The sequence below is a fragment of the Myotis myotis genome, unplaced genomic scaffold, assembly GCF_014108235.1.
Source record: "Myotis myotis isolate mMyoMyo1 unplaced genomic scaffold, mMyoMyo1.p scaffold_m19_p_9, whole genome shotgun sequence".
In the NCBI taxonomy this organism is placed as follows: Eukaryota; Metazoa; Chordata; class Mammalia; order Chiroptera; family Vespertilionidae; genus Myotis; species Myotis myotis.
In genome coordinates this window covers 25,726,806-25,745,429 of record NW_023416401.1, presented here as the reverse complement: position 1 = coordinate 25,745,429, position 18,624 = coordinate 25,726,806, and the positions used below count along the sequence as shown (strand labels likewise).

Here is an 18,624-nt window from a genome sequence, read left to right as displayed (position 1 = left end):
CACATGCCTGGGTTTGGGGCTCGATCCCCAGTAGGGGGCATGCAGGAGACAGCCAATCAATGATTCTCTCTCATCATTGATGTTTCTATCTCTCCCTCTCCCTTCCTCTCTGAAATCAGTAAAAATCTATTTTTTAAAAAGCCTAGGTATGTGCCCTGACCAGGAATCAAACCTGAGAACCTTCAGGGCACAGGACGATGCTCCAACCAACCGAGCCACACTGGCCAGAGCCTATGCTTTTAGTTATTTAGTTATTTAGGTAGTTAATCCTCACCCAAGGATATTTTTCCTTTTTTTTTTTAGGGAGAGTAGAAGAGAGAGGGAAAGACCGAGAGAAACATCAATGTGAGAGAAACACACTGATTGCTTGTCTCCTGCACCAGCCCCCAGGGCCCAGGCCAGGGAGGAGCCAGCAACCAAGGTACGTGCCTGTGACCGGAATTGAACCCGGGACTTTTTGGTCCGAAGGCAGACACTCTACTGAGCCAAACCGGCTAGAGCAGAGCCCATGCTTTCAATCACTGCATTCTCATGGCAATTTGGGGCATGTACTCTGCCTGTTACACAGCTGGGAACACTGAGGCTCAGGGAGGTGAAGCGACTTGCCTCAGATCATACATCTAATTAGTATTGGAGCCCTGGCCCAGACTTGCCCCAGTTCTGTCTCCTTGCATTATCTGATGTAATTCCATGGCAACCCAGCAGGCATGGTGACCCTGTGACAAGTTAGGGCATTGATCTGAGATGGTTGAATGACTTGCTCAAGGTCACAGAGCCAGTTAGTAGGGAGCTTTTCCTGTTGGGAGTAGAGCCCAAGGACATTCTGTTCAGGGCCCAGCACCTCTGCAGCTCCCTGCTGCAGCCCCTGGCCATCTCTTATCTTTATGATCACAGCTCCTGTTCCTAGGAATGTGAGTTTAGCACCACTTGCTTCCAGGCCAGTCTCAGCACAGCTGTCAAAGTTGTGTTCTCAAGCTGTCACTCATCTGAAACCGGGCCTCAGCATTGGCTCCTGGAGCTTTCTGTATGACATGGAAGTCAGATTCCATTCCCCTGCCCTCAGTAGGAGGCAGCTGGTATCTTGGAAGGAGCAAGATGTTGGAGCCAGACAATTCAAGGTTGAAATCCAGCTGGACAAACATCCTCACCTCCTTGAACTCCCATTTCATCACTTCTAATATGGGGAAAATGATCTGTACTTTGCAGGCTCCTGTGAGAATAAAATGCAATAAAGTATATACAGCATCTGGTACACAGTGGGTGCTGAGTAAATGTTAGCTCCCTTTGCTAGTTCTGTGCTGCAGACTCTCATCTGCTGTGCATGCCCCCTCCTCACAGGCCCAGAAGTCACCACCGTCCCCTCCAAGATGGTCCCTTGAGCTGTATGAGAGGTCTCTGAGCCAGAGTTGGGTGAGTGTAGAACACACATCCTCTGTTGTGCCTGGGGCAGAGGGAAAGGGTAGACAAGCCCTGGGCTCACAGGCAGAATAACAGTATCATATATAACTCCTTGGTCAATGGCTGGAGACTAACTGAGCACCTACTATGTACCAGTAACTGTTCTTGGTAATAGCCTTCAGTATTAAATAAGACAAGACCCTGTTTCATACACAGCAGGTCCTTGAATAGTCACTTCATTCAACTTCATTTCGTTATAGGAACTTAATTTAACTATTGTTTGTATCAATTAGCCGATGCTAATTATAGCTCATTTTGTTTCACTGTACCTCATTTTGAGGGCGGGGGTGGCTTCAGCAGCGACAGTGTTTCCTCTGTGGTTTTAGCTCCTGGGTGGCCCCAGTTCTTGGTCTTGGAAATGCCATCTCCTCCCTTTATAGATCAGACACAGGGAAGGTTGTGGCTTCCTGAGTTACTAATCTCAAATTTGCCTCAACTTCTCCTGGTTGTTCTTTCTCCCCACCAACTTTGTAACTAAGTCTCCATATTAGATTCCCTCTTCCCAGAATCGTCTGGCATAGTCTTATTTTCCTAGCTAGATCCCTGCTATTGCGTTTCTGTTTCCTTGTCTATAGAGTGGGGGTTCATTCATTTAACGAGTAAGTATCTAGTAGCTTACTTGTGACTATAAACTGTGTTAAGTGGGAATATAGGAAACAATACAGATTAAAAGACACGAAAATCCAGGCGCTGCTTACTCTCATGCCTCTGTAACGCTCAGATGAGATGTTTACATAAATGTCACCTGCTGTTTGTGTCTCAGGAATTGCCATCACAAGCAAACACTATTTGGACTATAGACTGTTTTCTGAATCCAACTGTTCTTGTCCTAGGGTCTTTTGCCACCACCCCCTATCCCCTCCAATACTGAAAGAGAAAGATTTAGAACAGATTAAAGGAAGCTTTAATTTACACCATGGGGAGTCAACTTATGCGGCTCATTATCCCAAGTGGTGGTACAGTTTTAAGCACAGGTTTAGCTAAACTCATAGATGGCAGTGGCAGGGTGAGAGAAGGTAGAGATGAATCCCAGAGCAGCCACCTGCTGACTGCCTGCTCTCCGCTCTGCTACCCTCCTGTGGCATCTAGCACAAAGGCAGAAGCACGGGACTGGGAGTCAGGGCACCAGGGTTTGAACCCCAGATCTGCTGGCCAGCAAATGCATGACCTCAGACAAGCCATTTCATTTCTCTTGAGCTTCTGTTTCTTTGTCTGTAACATGGGAATCCTGAGAAGACCTAGGAGGATCTCTACTTGTTGTGATGATTAGTTTAGAAATGCATGTAAAGCACCTACTGCAGTACCTGGTACTTGGTAAGAGCACAATAAACATTTGCTTGTGTGATGACTATCTGCTGCAGGCGATCGGGCTGGAATCGCAGTCCTTGCTTTACACTAGGAAACTTGTGGTGGGATTTTGAGCCACTCAGCTGTTCTCTCTGGGCTTCAGTTTCCCCACCTGCAAAAAGGAAAAATAGTAACCATTCTGCCTGATTCAGGAAAGTATCATCTAAGACCCAGGTATAATTACTACTACATGAGCAATGATACCGGGTTCTAAGCATGGAGTTTGGAGCCAGACTGCTGGCTTTCAATCCCAGCTCCACCCCTTACTTATAGATAAAATGCTTAGAAAATGACTAGGTACAGAGTATTTTTTAAAAATATATTTTTGTTGATTTCTGAGAGGAAGGAGGATAGAAACACCAGTAATGAGAATCATAGATTGGCTGCCTCCTGCACACCCCACACTAGGAATCGAGCCTGCAACCGGGCATGTGTTCTGACCGGGAATCAGACTGTGACCTCCTGACTCATAGGTCGACATTCAACCACTGAGCCACACTGGCTGGGCCCCCCGCTTCCTTTAGATAATATGGTACAACAAAGCACTTGTACAGGGTGTTTTCCCCTCTTGGCTCCTCTCCTCAGCATTTTTCTCAAAAGGTATACTTTAATGTCCTTCTGACCTAGAGGCCCTTCCCTGCTTCTAGAAGTCTTCCTATCAAAACTGAGGCCAGAACTACAAACTGCATGTTCTGCTGGGAAGAACCCTGGATTAGCAGCCAGAAGACCAGGGCTGGCTTGCTTGTCTTTGTGATGGAGGCATTCTGATATGCTGTTTCCAAGGAGCCATGACCTTGGACCATGAGCTTTCCCTCTCTGGACCTTGGGCTCTTCTGTTCCATGATGAGGCTTTTACCTTCTGTATGATAACGTTCTGCAATCTTATGATTTGCTGGCAAAGGCCAAGGTCAGGGTTGAGCCTTAGACTAGGGATAGGAATGGGTACTGAGGGACTACTACTGAGTACCATGACATCTTTGAGGCAGGACACATCCTATCAGCATGAGGTGGGAGTGGGTTGGAGGGGCTCTATAGAAATGAGGAATCAGGTTGATGTTGGAAAACTACCAGTTGAGTGCAAGACCAACCTGTCATTATGCCACTGTTGACCCAACTCTCCAGGGCTCCTCTGGGGGCCTGGTCCTGCCAGATGGGAGGAGGAGGAGAAGAGGGAGCCAAGTCCATCCAGAGGCCTCATGCTCTATTCACCCTGCCAAAACCTGCTCCTACAAAAGGACCAGGGAACCCCCCTCATGCTCAGGTGCATACAAATTACAACAGCTCAAAACACCCTTTATCTTTTTAAATAGATTTTCTTTAAAGAAATTTTTAAGATTCCCCCCCCCCCCCAAAAAATTGTATTTTTCAAATGAGGAATATACGTTGTGCAACAAAGAGACTTAGGGATAAACCAGGGCACCGGGCTCCTTTGCAAAATGCTAAAAAGTCTTAAACAGAGGGTAGGGCCAAAGAGGGCATTTCAGGCATCAGGAGGAGGTGCACACCTTTCTGAAGGGCTGCAAACGTATATCTACACCATCTACACTGAGCAGAGGAGGGCTGTGGACCATGTCCTGACCTCCAACTTGATTAGTGTAACATAGACAGCAGGCGACCCCACCCCCCGCCCCCCTTAGCCACGCAGGATAGTTCCAAGACTCCTCCCAGTGGCTGCCTGAAACCCTGGACATAGGTCATGTAAATTACCTACACATACACACCTATGATAAAGGTAATTTAGTGTATAAATTAGGCAAGTAAGATCTTAACAACAATAAATAATAAGATGGAAACAATTATGACAATATATTGCAATAAAAGCTATGGGACATGGCCTCCCTCTCTGATAACTGATCTGATCATTGGGAGGGCCACTGAGTGACTAAAAGGGAGGTGTCATAGATACAGGGTGGATGCTCAGCACAGGAATGACCCCCATCCCGGGAAGGAACTGGATGGTACAAGATTCTCTCACACTCCTCAGAACAGCGTGCAATTTAAAGCTTGTGAGCTGCTGATTTCTGGAATTTTCCATTTAATATTTTCAGACCACAGTTAACCCTGGGTAACTGAAACCTTGGAAAGCAAGACACTGGGGAAGGAGGGGGGACTACTGCATTATGCAAAGCTCACTAAGGGCCAAGTACGGAATCCTCTCCATTTCCCCAACTCGTTGGGACTTGCCTCCCAAATCCTTTTACTTGAAGTGACCTTGGACCAGCCACATCCCATCCCAGGACCTCAGTGCCCCCATCTGCACAACAGGAATTACAAGTTCCCCATCTGCCAAGACCCATCAAACCTAATCGAGAAGGATGCGATTACTAGTTCGGTGAGAGTATTCAGTAACCGGCAAGAGCCAGGAAAAATGACTGCTAACACTTATTTCTCCACCTCCAAGTCAAAACCTCCCGGTCGCTGCAAGCTTTTCTGAGCGGTTCCGGGAAAGGCGTGGTCAGCCACTGGGAGCCACGCCCCCGGGCAGCAGGGCGGCCTTCGCCGCGCCCAACTCTGCGGCCCAAGGTAGGAACCCAGCAGTGGGACGTATCGCTCCCTTTGTAACCCTCCACCAAGAGAGGAAGTAGTCCCCCGACCCGTAGCGGGCTCCGTCACCCATACTAGGCCACAAATAAACCCTAGCCCCTCTCCAGACTCAACTATGACTTTGTGGCCTCAGGGACACCTTCCGGCACACTGGAAACCGGTCTTTCCCCAGGTCGCCGTAGGAAGTAGTTCCGGCTCAAGCTAGGCCGATGGGTCCCTCCGCAGCAGGCAAAATAAGATGGCGACCTCGTCGATGCCGGAGTCGGAGAGAAACGCGGCCACGGAAGTGTCAGGTGAGCGTCGGGTAGAGTCAGGCCACCCCACTGCACCCTGCCGTGAAGTGGGCCCACACTGCGGGAATACCCGGCGGCAAGGTCCCGGCCGGCGGGGCTGTCCGAACAGGGCCCTGGGGTCCCAGGCCCTTTGGTCGCTCTCGCAGTTGCCTGAGCGGAAACCTGGCGCCGCCACAAGATGGCGTCGGGCCTGGAGCGCAGGCAGCGCCGGGGACAGCCCCGAGTCGCCAGGCCCCGGGACCGTAGCTGTCAGCCCCCTCCGCAAGGAAGTAGGGGAAGGGGGAGCGAGCCACTGACCAAGGGGGCCTGCGGGCTGTACCACCGACCCTGCACCCGGGGGAACTCGGAATGCCGAAGGGCGGAACCACTGAGCCCTGACGGGACCCTTAGAGCGACCCACACCGAGAGAATCGTGGAGGGGAGAAGAGAAGGGTTATCCCGCCATTGACCACCCTCCCGGGGATGGGGAAGGGCCCTGAGCTGGGAAGCAAGGCTTCTCGGTCCCGTTTTCCCGAAGCTTCCCTCTCTACACACGAGAAAGACCCGCCCGGTCGTAGACTCAGTCTGTTCGTCAGCGCAATGGGCGCACGGGGGCCGCTGGGTGGGCCGTGGTTGCCGGCGGCAGTGACGGGGCCCACCTGTCACCTCTTCTCTCAGAGTGAAGGCCCCGGACCTCGCGCACCCTGGTCGGGCGGCCCCCCGAGCCCATGGAGGAAAACGAGGTGGAGAGCAGTAGTGACGCGGGCCCGGGGCCCGGCCGGCCCGAGGAGCCCTCTGAGAGCGGCTTGGGTGTGGGCACCTCGGAAGCCGTGTCCGCCGACAGCAGCGACGCCGCGGCAGCCCCGGGGCCGGCGGAGGCCGACGACTCGGAAGTGGGGCAGAGCTCGGACCGCGGCAGCCGCTCTCGGGTATGGGCCGTGCTGGCCGGCGTGGGTGGCGGCGGGGACCCGGGGCCGCCGAGCCCGGCAGCCGGGGGGAGGCAGCCGGCGAGGCCAGCTTGTGAGGAGCATGTGGTTTGGGTGGACCGGGAGTCCCTAACGTGGGCTTGCTCGTTTCCACCGCAGACCTTGTAGAGCACATAGCACTCTCCCACATCGTGCAGAAAAGCAATCCGGGGCACCGAGTGCTGGCAGAGTCAGGACCCACTGGAGGCTGTGGTCTGACCCGCCGTCCTCGCTCTTTGGGGGACGGGTCTCCTGGTTCACGTCTTGCCGCTGCCTCCTGTTTACGGAGCACCTCTTTGCGCCTCAGTCTGCCTGTCTGTAGAACGGAGCAGGAATACCTGCTTCTGAGCGGGCTCTGTTTTGCGCTCCCGCCAGACATGCTCTTGGAAACACTTTGTAAGACCATTTCCTCCCGGCGCGGCCACTCCCTAGCCCCCTTCCAACTGTGACCTTCAGCCAGCTGCCCAGTTTCTCGATCTCAGTTTTCTCATCTGTAAAATGGGAATGATGAACATACCTACCTCAATAGGGTTTTTGTAGGGATTAAATGAATTAACATTTGCAAAGCTATTAAAACAGTGCTTAGCACATGATAAACACTCAAGTATTAGCCATTACTGTTGTTATCTGCAAGACAGTGACCAATTTCAAGACATCACATTATAGAGGTGCACAACAATGGCCCCCCTTTGGGGTCCAGCGTTTCATGAATTCAGCAGAGATAGGCCCACCATGTGCCCAGCTTGGGTTGGATCCTGGTGATACAGCAGGAACAAGACAGATGTGGTCCCAGCCCTTACAGAGGGTACAGTCAGACCTGGGAGGTGTTAGACTACACAGTCAATAGTGATGTGAGGTGGGGACACAGGCGACTGCAGCACTGAAGACGGAGAGGTCCTACCTTGGCCTTCAGGTCAGGGTCAGCTTCCAAGCGGAGGTACCAGCTAAATGGCGGGGAGCAGGCTGGGTAGGATGTAGCTATGGTGTGATGCTGGGAAGCCTTTCAGGCTGTGGGAATAGCTTATTCAGAAGTGCCATGGAAATAGCTGTGCCTCGCTGTTGTGTGGGGTATATGGGGCCCTTCATCTGACCAGAGCCAGGTGCCTGGGGCTTGTTCTTGGGGAGCTCTGCAACCAGAGGGCTTCTCTCACTAGTACTCAGTGGGGCTGAGGGTGTAGGTAACTGCTCACCATGTCCTTGGGCCTAGGAGCTCTACCTAGCAGGCGGCAGCCTGCCCTGCCCCATCCCTGGCTCCTAAACACCCTCTTTCCCTGTTTCCTATCCCCCAGGAGGAGGTATCTGAGAGCAGCTCAAGCACGGACCCCCTGCCCCATGGCTACCTCCCTGATTCATCTTCTGTGTCCCATGGGCCAGTGGCAGGGGTGACAGGTGGCCCCCAAACTCTGGTGCACTCCAGTGCACTCCCAGACCCCAACATGCTGGTGTCCGACTGCACGGCTTCTTCCTCAGACCTGGGCTCAGCCTTTGACAAGATCATCGAGTCCACCATCGGGCCAGACCTCATCCAGAGTAAGTCGGGGAGAGGGTGGCAGAGTCAGCCCGCTGGGGCTTCCCCGCAGAGTCCAGAAGAAGCGTCTCTGCTTATCCCAGCTGCGCAGACGCGGGAAAATAACTCTCCCACTCCGAATGTGCCACATGGCAACAGTAGCTCCTGCCTCATGGCGGTGAAATGGTGCGAGGATTTAATGAGGCAGCACGGTCAAGTTGCTCGCATAGTGTCTGGCGTGTAATAAGTGCTCCTTAAATACAGAAACAGTAACACCTAACTTTATACTGAGGTCTGCTCTAAACACTTCACATTCAGTAGCTCATTCATCTTCCCAGGAACCCCGAAACGCAGGTGCTATTATGATCCTTGCAGTATAGATGAGAAAGCTGAGGAACAGAGGATGTAAAATAATTTACCCACTGTCGCTAGCAACTGTTGGGCCATGAGCTCAGACGGTCTGATTCCAGAGCTCATGATTTCCCAAACGGTACCTGCTGTTAACGATGCGTGTAAAGGAAAAGCCCTGGATGGTCTGGAAAGCCAGCCCCGAGGAACTGGGGCTGGAAGTGGGCCTTAACCTTGGGGCGGGTCAGAGAGGAAGGAGGGGGACTCCAGGTTTAGTGGTCAAAGGTGAGGCAGCTGGGATAGCCATGGCATCTGTATGACTGTAGGTCATCATGGCATACAAACCAGGCTTTCCAATAGCCCTGCCCTGGGTGGATGGGGAGGGGGTAGGCATCTGAGGCTCAGAGGGATGATGCAGCTGGTGTGAGGTCACACAGGTGAGCCAGAATGAATGTGGGCAATGACAATTGTCATTGTCAGCTGGGAATTCCCTCCCCACATCTCTATCTAGGCTGCATAACTGTAACCAGTGCTGAGGATGGTGGGGCCGAGACCACACAGTACCTGATCCTGCAGGGACCAGATGATGGTAAGACGCCAGGCTCCAGACCCAGGAAGCCCTGCAGTGGGCTGGACTAGGAGAGGAAGGCTTAGCCACAAACTCACTGTGTGATCTGGCCAGTTCAGCCACTGCTCTTCGCCTCAGTTTCCCCAGTTACTCTTGTAGGGAGCTGGGTTCTAGGATCCCTGGGCCTGCCTGAGAGGGACAGCTGTAGCTCATGGCCAGCCTGCCCCTCCATTTCCTTTCCCTCTGATTCCCTCACCAACCCCCAGGTGCCTCCATAGCATCGCCAATGTCCACTTCCACCCTAGTCCACAGCCTGGCAGCCATTGAGGCCCTGGCCGACGGCCCTACATCCACATCCACATGCCTGGAGCCATCTGAGGAGGCACGGGGTTCACCCAGCTCCCCAGCACAGCCTCCCCCAGCCTCTGGCACTGAGGAGCCAGATCTACAGAGCCTGGAGGCCATGATGGAGGTAGTGGTAGTACAGCAGTTCAAGTGCAAGATGTGCCAGTACCGGAGTAGCACTAAGGCCACACTATTACGCCATATGCGGGAGCGGCACTTCCGTCCAGGTACGTTGATAGCAGCCTACCTGGCTGGGACTGCATAGGTGGGGATGGGGTGCTGAGAGGCAGACATGGAAGCTTGTCTTACCTCCCCCCATCCCCCAAGCAGCAGCAGCAGCAGCAGCTGGTAAGAAGGGACGTCCACGGAAGTGGGGTACCTCGACCAAGACCCAAGAGGAAGAGGCACCAGAGGAGGAAGACGATGATGACATTGTAGATGCTGGTGCCATTGATGACCTAGAGGGTAGGCCACATGGCTCCCAGGTCTGCTACCTCCACCCCCATCAACAAATACTGGGCTCCTCTGGCCCTCATGGAGAGCCAGGAAAACAGAATTGGCACAGACACAGCCACAGGTGCTTCCGTATAAGACAGGAGTTGGGTGCTGGGATCAGAACCTGTGTGTGTAGTTGTGTAGGCTGTGCACTGAAAAAGCACCAACCACAACTAAGAGGGCCACATTTATCCAACAGAAGTAGAATGCAAACCACATATGTACTTTTCTTTTTTGTGGACATATTTTTTGGTTAATCTCCCCTGAGGATAGTTCTTCCATTGATTTTTAGAGAGAATTGGGGGAGAGGGGGAGAAGAAACATCGGTGTGAGAGAGATGGGCTGGGGAATGAACATGAACAGGCAACCAGCAATCAAAACAGGCTGACACTAACTGCTGAGCTACACTGGCCAGGGCTGTCTGGAGGAGGCATCACTGGTGGGCATGAAGGAGGAGTGGGCAGGGATGGGGAAGTGGGCTTCTTTCCGGGGCAGCAGGGCAAGGGATCAGAGCTGAAAGGGTGGGTCCAGCATGATGCCCACCTTCTCTCACTGTCCCCACAGAGGATAGTGACTACAATCCAGCAGAGGATGAGCCCCGTGGTCGACAGCTGCGGCCCCAGCGCCCCACTCCCAGCACACTGAGACCCCGAAGGAGGCCTGGCCGGCCCCGGAAGCTGCCTTGCCTGGAGCCCTCAGACCTCCCAGAGGGTGAGACTTGGTTGTGGAAGGGGCCTTGAGGGTGAGGCTGAGGGGTGACCTCTTTCCCTGCTTGCCCCTGTGGAGTCCTGGCGACAGTGTACTGTGCAGAGCAGCATGGCTCAAATCAGGGTGGCCGGCTGGCCTCCTGATAAAGGGGAAATCCCTCTGAGACCAGGCTTGAGAAACCCCGAGTTAAGAAAAGGTACCTCAGCTTCATGAAAAGACTGTTCGGTGGTACGTTGTCACAGAGCAGGAGGAGGTTGAGTCTTTATAGCTGAACTAATAAGATAAGTTTTAAGTATTATTATTGAAATAACAACAAAGTTGAGGCCTGAGACTGTCCAAGGAGCACAAGCTTAGAGCATCACAGCCTGGGGCACCTCATGGCCATTCATGCCAGCTCTGCCATTTACTGGCTGTGTGACCTGTAGCATGTTACTTCGCCTCTCGAATCCCCTTTTTGTAAATGCAGGTGACGGCACCTGTCTTAGGATTGCTTTGAGGCATAAATATACAGAAAAAGGCACATGGTAGCTGTCTCTGTACATGCAGTTTGGAAGAAATTGTTTTATTTTTTAGTCTCTTTTTAAAATAACTTTTTACTGAGATATATGTTTGGAAAAGCACAACTAAAGTGCATAACTCAGTGAATTTTCAAAGTGAACACACCTGTATAACCTAGCACCCCAATTAAGAAACAGAATGTTACCAGCATTATCCGTATCATTTTCAATTTTTAAAACATTGTATTGAGCTATTGATGTGTTTGAATATATAACACTCCTGTCTGCCCTCCAGCCACCCTAGAGAAACCAATGTTAAAGGGCTGCTGTTGCTTCCCGGACTAGAATGTTCTCATGAGGTCACTAGATAAGCAATTACCATCTTCATTTGCCAAATGGGGAAAATGAGACACAGAGAGGGACTGGCTTTGCCTAAAGATACACAGCAAGTCAGTGACAGAGCTGAACCCAGCACGCAGGTCTCCTGACTGATAGGTCCCCGGGTCTCTGACTGCTGCCCTGACTGTCACACTTACGTCGTGCTGTGCTGCACTCTAACCACCTGCGGGCTGCATCTGTGCTGTGACCTGACATGCCCATTAGTGGATGGTGGCCGTGTGTGGGGAAATATTTGGCTGGCCTGTGTCACACCTGTCCACATCTGTCCTGGTGTGTTGTGGCTGATCTGTGATCTGGCATGTCTGTGGCAGGTATGGAAGGAGAGCCTCTAGTGAGTTCCCAGAGTGGACAGAGCCCTCCAGAGCCACAGGACCCCGAGGTACCCAGCTCCTCAGGCCCAGGACACCTGGTGGCCGTGGGCAAGGCCGATAGGGTTCCTGTGGAGCCCAGTGTGAGCCAGTCGGACGCAGAGAACGCAGCACCCACCTGCCAGGAAGAGCCCGACACCCCACCCCGCCGACGTGGCCGACCCTCCAGGCGCTTCCTAGGCAAGAAATACCGCAAGTAAGGGGAACAGAGATGGGGGTCAGGGACGCAGCCAGACAGCCCCAGCCCAGCCAGACCTCTCCTCAACACCCTCCTGGCAGGTATTATTACAAGTCACCCAAGCCGCTTCTGAGGCCCTTCCTGTGCCGCATCTGCGGCTCCCGCTTCCTGTCCCACGAGGACCTGCGCTTTCATGTAAACTCCCACGAGGCCGGAGACCCCCAGCTCTTCAAGTGCCTTCAGTGCAGCTATCGCTCACGCCGCTGGTCCTCGCTCAAGGTGCGCTGCAGCTGGGAAGGGGAGTAGCTGGGAAGGGGAAGGGGAAGGCACAGGGCACGGGAGGAAAGGAGGCTGGATGAGAGAAGGCAAAAAGCCTGGTGGCACCAAGAGGGAGTGGAGGTAGAGGGCCTCCCCAGGCACCCTCTCCTGCTGTTTCACGGGGCACGTGTCTGGGCTGCCACGGGCGGCTTTGCAGATCACACACTGCCCAGCAGCATGGCATCTTCAGGTGTGCTATTTGTGTAGTGGACTTCCTAGATTTGCTTGTTCACCACCAGTGCCAGCAGGTGGCAGTAAAGTTGGTTTTATCTAATTCAGTGTGTCAGGAAGTTTTCCAGCAGATGGCAGTAATGTGTCTCATGAGAGGGGCCCAGGCCTTGCAGGCCACTCATTTCATCTTGGGGCAGCCCGAGGAGGTCCCTGGTAGGTGTCAACAATCCCATTTTACTGACCAAGGAACCACAGCTTGGCTGGACCAAAGTGAGGCAGCAAGTTGGCCATCATTGGGGGTGGGGGGTCCTCAAGGAAAAATAGCCAGAGCCCCTGTGCTCTCTGCACACAGTGCTTCCTCAGACAGGGACCTTTGACCTGGAAGTTTTCTCTGGAAACGCAACGGTGGGGGCAGGGGTGGCTATCCCATCTTGCAGTGGGGAGGGCATAGGCTGTGGAGTTGTGCTGCCTGCGTTCAACTTCAAGTTCACAAGGTTACTGTGGGACCTCAGCAAGTCCTTCTCTCTGAGCCTGTTTCCTCCTCTATCAAGTGGTCAGCAGAACAGGGCCTGGTGCAGAGCAGGTCTGCTTGTTGGGGTGGGCCCCCAGCCCTCATAGGCCCCAGCGCTGGCAGCACTCCCTCTTTCTTAGAGCCTGCTCCCACAGCAATTCTAGAGCTGTGGGCACAGGTGAGGTGTGGCAGGAGGGGAATCTGAGCCCCAATCCACTATCCCTATGCCTCTCTCCCAGGAGCACATGTTCAACCATGTAGGCAGTAAGCCCTACAAGTGTGATGAATGCAGCTACACCAGTGTCTACAGGAAAGACGTCATCCGGCATGCAGCTGTGCACAGCCGGGACCGGTCAGTGGATGTGGGTGGAATGGGGACAGGGTGGGAAAGTGGGAGCTCGGAATAACAGTGGTTCCAGTTAGTACCAGCTCAGAGCCAGGCCCATTCACAGCACATTATAGACAGTGGGAAGGCAAGGCGATTTATCCCTGATCACTTGGCTCAGACAGAGCAGGAGCAGGGCCTTAAGGTTCCTTATTTAGTCTCTTCCCTGCTACAAGCTTTAATTTCCCTTCTATAAAATGGAGACAGACATTGTTGAGGGGATCTAAAGATTTTAAGACTCCTGGTCAACACTCATCTTTCATGGTACTGAGAGAGCAGACTTAGGACAAGTACATGGTGAAACAAAAAACCTTAGGAGCCTAGTGATGGCTCACTGAATTAAAATTAGATCTGCAGCTTCAGGAAGTTAGCTTCACAGGAAGGAGGGCCAGTGAGCAGAGGTTGGATACAAGGATTCACTAGATGGATCTGTTAACAAAAATTAATTAAGAGATAATTTTATTGTGTATGATTTGCAAATCAGAGAACACAGTCCTCAGTATGAACCAAAGACTTGCAGGGTTCTTTAAAGGAGAAAAGTTGCCCTAACCTGTTTAGCTCAGCAGATAGAGCGTTGGCCTGCGGACTGAAAGGTCCTGGGTTCGATTCTGGTCAAGGGCACATGCTAGGGTTGCGGGCTCAATCCCCAATAGGGGACATGAAGGGGCAGCCAATCAATGAGTCTCATCATTGATGTTTCTATCTCTCTCGCCCTCTTCCTTCCTCTCTAAAATTAATAAAAATATATTTAAAAATAATTTAAAAAGTAAAATAAAAGGAGAAGGGATGCTAGTGAAACAAAATTATATACTTAGATTATTGGTTTTGTTTTTTCATATTGATATATATATAAATGTGTCAAATCAACAGTTTCCCCATCTTACATCATTCATTTTTTGATCAGTCATGGCAACTGGATTTTTCAACAGCGGCTGACTGGTCAGCAAGTGGGGCTGTGATGCAAAAATCCAACTGTTGGGCCACATATTATGTTGTAAAAGTTCTTACAAGTCCTCAGATCTGAAACCATGTGTGTGGGAAAGCCAGCTCTCCAAGGTGCTTACAGGTTTTCTTAAGACAATAAAAAGGTGGGGAGTTCTGTGTCCAAATAAGGTTGGTGACACCAGGTCAACCAACTAGTACAATAGCATTCTTTCCTGTGGGACTTCTCAGAACTTTAAAATGCAAATGTATTTTGTGACTGAGAGGAAGACTACACCATTCCCAAATGTAGTGAAGTGCAGACCTTATTTACAGTACCCTGTTAGCATTTCCCCCAGCAAACTAAAAGAAAGGGTCTTGGGTGGATAGTGGGGACACTCAGGGCTGAGACTGGGTCTAGGCATATTGGGTGGGCTTGGAGAAGCGATGGTCTAACTCCTGTGCTTTCTTCTCCAGGAAGAAGAGGCCAGATCCCGTAAGTCTGGGGCCCTAGCCTGGGAAGGGAGCCTGCTACAGAGCTGCTGTGGGGGTGGGGCCAGGAAGCCAGATCTCACCATCTGGCCCCCTCTTGTCCCTCCTCAGACCCCGAAGCTGAGCTCCTTCCCCTGCCCCGTGTGTGGCCGTGTCTACCCCATGCAGAAGAGACTCACACAGCACATGAAGACACACAGCACTGAGAAGCCCCACATGTGTGACAAGGTAGGTGGGGCCAAGGGCTGGGCAAGGGTGGGGGCAGGAGGCCTTCCTGGGTGATCCATCACCCAACTCAGCCCATCCCTTACAGTGTGGAAAGTCCTTTAAGAAGCGCTACACCTTCAAGATGCACCTTCTCACACATATCCAGGCTGTCGCCAACCGCAGGTATGTCCCTTGGGAGGCCTTTGGGGCTGGAACAACCCCCACCCCCACCCCACTGCTAAGCTGCCCTTCCTTTGACCACCCCCAGATTCAAGTGTGAGTTCTGCGAGTTTGTTTGTGAGGACAAGAAGGCGCTGCTGAACCACCAACTGTCCCATGTCAGCGACAAGCCCTTCAAATGCAGCTTTTGCCCCTATCGCACCTTCCGCGAGGACTTCCTGCTATCTCACGTGGCCGTCAAGCACACAGGTCAGGCCAGTCACCCCTCCCTGTCAGCGCTCATCTTGCCCTGGTCCCCAGTCAGACCTCTTCCTCCTCCTCCCCTGCAGCCACGTGAGCAGCTGGAACCCCTCCATTGTAAAGGGAATCCCCTTTGCAGGGGCCATTCTAACCTCAGCTCCAGTTCCAGCTCAGCCCACTGCTCTCAGGGTTGCCCTGGGCCGTCACTTTCCCTCTCTGAGCTTTTCTTAGCTGTGAAATGGGGGAATAGAACTACCGCTTGGTGGTTATAAAAGTGAGTTCCACTTGTTCCCTGAGCCCTGTCTGTGCTGGGCGCTGGGCTAGAAACGGGTCTTAGAGAGGCCCTGCCCTCAGGACATGAAACCACAAACAGCATCAGTCTATGCTTGCCCCGTGGAAGGTATACAACAGTTGGTTTTTATTCTCCTTGGTTCCCAGCCCTCTGGCAGGCACACTAGGGAAGATTAGAGAAAGGAAGTCAGGGGCTCCTTCACCAGATTTCTGTCTACCTGGGAGCTGGTGATACACAAGAGGAGTGTGTGATCATGTGACCTTGAAAGTAGGCACTGGCAGGAAGGCTTGAGTGCAGAGGGCGAACCAGGTTTGTTTCTGTCCTGGCTCACCACCATGGACAGCGCATGTGTTTGAGCTCAGGAAGGAATCAGGGAGTTGGAGAGGTCCTTGGGGTGGTGAAGGTTTCTCTGGGAGGATTGGTAAGGGGGTGGGTAGGCACAAGCATCCCCCCACATGTGCCTACAGGGGCCAAGCCCTTTGCTTGTGAGTACTGCCACTTCAGCACACGGCACAAGAAGAATCTGCGCCTGCATGTACGGTGCCGGCATGCAAGCAGCTTCGAGGAGTGGGGGCGGCGCCACCCGGAGGAGCCCCCCTCCCGCCGTCGCCCATTCTTCTCTCTGCAGCAGATTGAGGAGCTGAAGCAGCAGCACAGTGTAGCCCCTGGACCAACCCCCAGCCCCCCAGGACCTCGCGAGGTAAGCTCAGCCAAGCAGACAACAGACAGGATGACAGTGTGATGTCACCTCTCCCAGCATCCTCATTGGCACAATGGGTGCAACAAAGTGATCCCTGCCTCTCTGGATTGTGATAAAGAGCAGCTGAGGCATAGACATGCCAACCCTAAGCTCAGAGTAGGGTGGCTTTCCAGTGCTAGTAATGGAGAGGGACAATATCAGCAGCTTAATTGTGGTGATAGTTTATTTTCTCGTATAAAGGAAGTCCAAAGATCACTCCAGGGCTGGTGTGGCGTCTCCATGGTCTGTCATCAGGGACCAAGCTCTCTGTATTTTTTTCACAGCCCTCTTAGGAAAACCCCTTCCATCTTTGTGGTTGCCTCGTGCTTCATTAAAGCTGTAGGAGCTCCAGCCTTCCTAGCCACATCCTAGGCAAGAAGCAGGGGAAGGGATCGGGGAAGGGCAAAAAGGATGTCTGCCATCTATCCACGTGTCTTCCTTGTGAACTTTACCAGAAACTCCTGTTCAGCCATGTGACCACACTTTACCTAACAGTAAGAGAGGTTAAGAAATAATCCTGTAGCTGAGAATGTAGCCTCCCAAAGATGGACCATCACAATGTGCTGATAGAACACAGGCTCTGGAATCAGTCTTGTGTTCAAGTCCCAATTCTGCTACTCACTAGCTGTGAGATCATAAGCCAGATATTTCGCTTCTCTGAGCCTCAGTCAGTTCATCTGTAACATTGAGCTGTTAATTTAAAAGTAGTTGTGAAGATGAAACAAGCCAACATATATAAAATGCTCAATACAAAGGAGGTACTCGGTACATGGCACTGGAATCTGAGCTTCTCTCTCTCAGGATTGGCCATATCCCCACCCTGCAGGTTCCCCCAGAGGTAGCACCTTTCCAGTCACCTGAGACGCCCCCACTGCTCTGTTCTGACACCCTGGGTGGCGCCACCATCATCTACCAGCAAGGTGAGCTCTGAGGAAGGGTGGGAGCCTGGGTACTGGGCATGGGCAGGGCTCATGCTAGAAAATGGGGGGAGGGTGTGGGTGCCAGTTTTCCAGCCTTTTGTAAGTCTCAGGTCCCACCAACCCAGGAGCTGAGGAGTCAACTGCCATGGCCACACAGACAGCTTTGGATCTGCTGCTAAACATGAGTGCTCAGCGGGAGCTGGGGGGTGCCGCCCTGCAGGTGAGCCACCTGGGGACCTCCTCTTCACTAGACATTGGGAGGAGAGGAGAGTGATGAAGTAGACATGCCGCACCCGCAGGGAGCTCCCAGTTAGTGGGTGACACCCAGCGGGCACATGCACAGGAGGAGCAGCAGCTGTGCCAAGGAGGCTTCAGGAGCGCAGGAAGGTCAGAGGATCTCCCACGCCATTCTCCAGAGTCACGAGCAACCTCTGCAATGCTGAGCCGTGTTCACTGCTTCCATGCCTTCTGGGGTCCTGTTCTCCTAGCTCTGTGGCCACCCTGTTGTGCCTGTGGGTCTGAACTAGCCTCCCTCCTAACCTAGTGCCCTCATTCATGACACCTCCTACAGCCTGAGGACTCCGGGGCCGTCTCCATCTCAGACCTCTGTCTTGTCCATGCACCTCAAGCCCACACTCTGCCGAGTTCATCATCTCCTCCCTCTTTCATCCGGCGGCTCAGGATCCCCTTTCCCCCATCTCCTCTCCCTCTGCACCGCCTCGCACTTCTACAGGCAGGGAGGAGTTTGTGTGCCTCCGTCTCCCAGCCTCTTGAAAAGATGTAGAGTATGTATTTGAGATGATAAATTTCAATAACTTGGAGCAATAACATGCTGCTAGGGGCTGGAAGACAGACAAAACTCCATGGAGGAGGGAGCCTGTGTGGGATTTAGCTTGAGGCATTTGGGGGTGTAGAGAAGTTTTACATTTTTATATAGTTAAGTGTATCAGTCTTTAATCGTTTTTACCTTTAGTATTCATCCCTAGGAAGGCCTCCTTCACCCCAAGACTATATAAAATTCATTTGGACTTTCTTCTTAGGGTTTCATTTTTTCACTTAAATTTTCACTCCATTTCATTTTTGGTGTATGCAGAAAGGTCGGGAACTAACTTAATATTTTTTCCAAAAGTTGTCCAGTGCAGTATATCAAATAATTTTCCCCAGTGGTTGGAAATGTCCCCTTTATCATTCTCTAGATTCCCACACACACTCACCTGTCTGCTCTTCTCGTGCCAGTATAATGCATTTT

The 18,624-nt window shown here is 52.3% G+C and overlaps 1 protein-coding gene and 1 long non-coding RNA gene across 10 annotated transcripts in view; one reads left to right on the top strand and one right to left on the bottom strand.

Annotated features, from left to right (window-relative positions):
* Window positions 1–396: 396 nt before the first annotated feature.
* On the bottom strand, window positions 397–5,427 carry LOC118663409. 3 transcript variants are annotated; one of them, XR_004970033.1, is made up of 5 exons: window positions 5,108–5,427; window positions 3,894–4,031; window positions 2,763–2,917; window positions 1,728–1,830; window positions 397–1,210 (listed from the first exon to the last, which is right to left on the bottom strand). It is a non-coding gene; the product is annotated as an uncharacterized LOC118663409 (long non-coding RNA). The 3 variants fall into 3 exon arrangements; XR_004970031.1 differs by lacking the exons at window positions 397–1,210; window positions 1,728–1,830 and having other exon boundaries at window positions 1,838–2,917; XR_004970032.1 differs by lacking the exons at window positions 397–1,210; window positions 1,728–1,830 and having other exon boundaries at window positions 1,838–2,917; window positions 5,186–5,427.
* A 109-nt stretch (window positions 5,428–5,536) lies between these two features.
* The window catches only part of ZNF335 (zinc finger protein 335), a 19,501-nt gene continuing 6,413 nt past the window's right edge, over window positions 5,537–18,624 (top strand). The window contains exons 1-16 of one of the 7 annotated variants that reach the window (XM_036322970.1): window positions 5,537–5,642; window positions 7,876–8,116; window positions 8,953–9,030; window positions 9,276–9,581; window positions 9,682–9,819; window positions 10,414–10,560; window positions 11,765–12,017; window positions 12,101–12,278; window positions 13,239–13,351; window positions 14,783–14,801; window positions 14,909–15,025; window positions 15,111–15,187; window positions 15,273–15,433; window positions 16,184–16,416; window positions 17,282–17,375; window positions 17,480–17,595. In XM_036322970.1, coding sequence (XP_036178863.1) covers window positions 5,559–5,642; window positions 7,876–8,116; window positions 8,953–9,030; window positions 9,276–9,581; window positions 9,682–9,819; window positions 10,414–10,560; window positions 11,765–12,017; window positions 12,101–12,278; window positions 13,239–13,351; window positions 14,783–14,801; window positions 14,909–15,025; window positions 15,111–15,187; window positions 15,273–15,433; window positions 16,184–16,416; window positions 17,282–17,375; window positions 17,480–17,595 — 2,355 coding nt within the window. In that variant the 5' untranslated portion in view covers window positions 5,537–5,558. Of the gene's footprint in view, window positions 5,643–6,318; window positions 6,551–7,875; window positions 8,117–8,952; window positions 9,031–9,275; window positions 9,582–9,681; window positions 9,820–10,413; window positions 10,561–11,764; window positions 12,018–12,100; window positions 12,279–13,238; window positions 13,352–14,782; window positions 14,802–14,908; window positions 15,026–15,110; window positions 15,188–15,272; window positions 15,434–16,183; window positions 16,417–17,281; window positions 17,376–17,479; window positions 17,596–18,624 lie in introns of those variants that run through there. The other 6 variants (XM_036322967.1, XM_036322965.1, XM_036322968.1 and 3 more) reach the window with 6 other exon arrangements.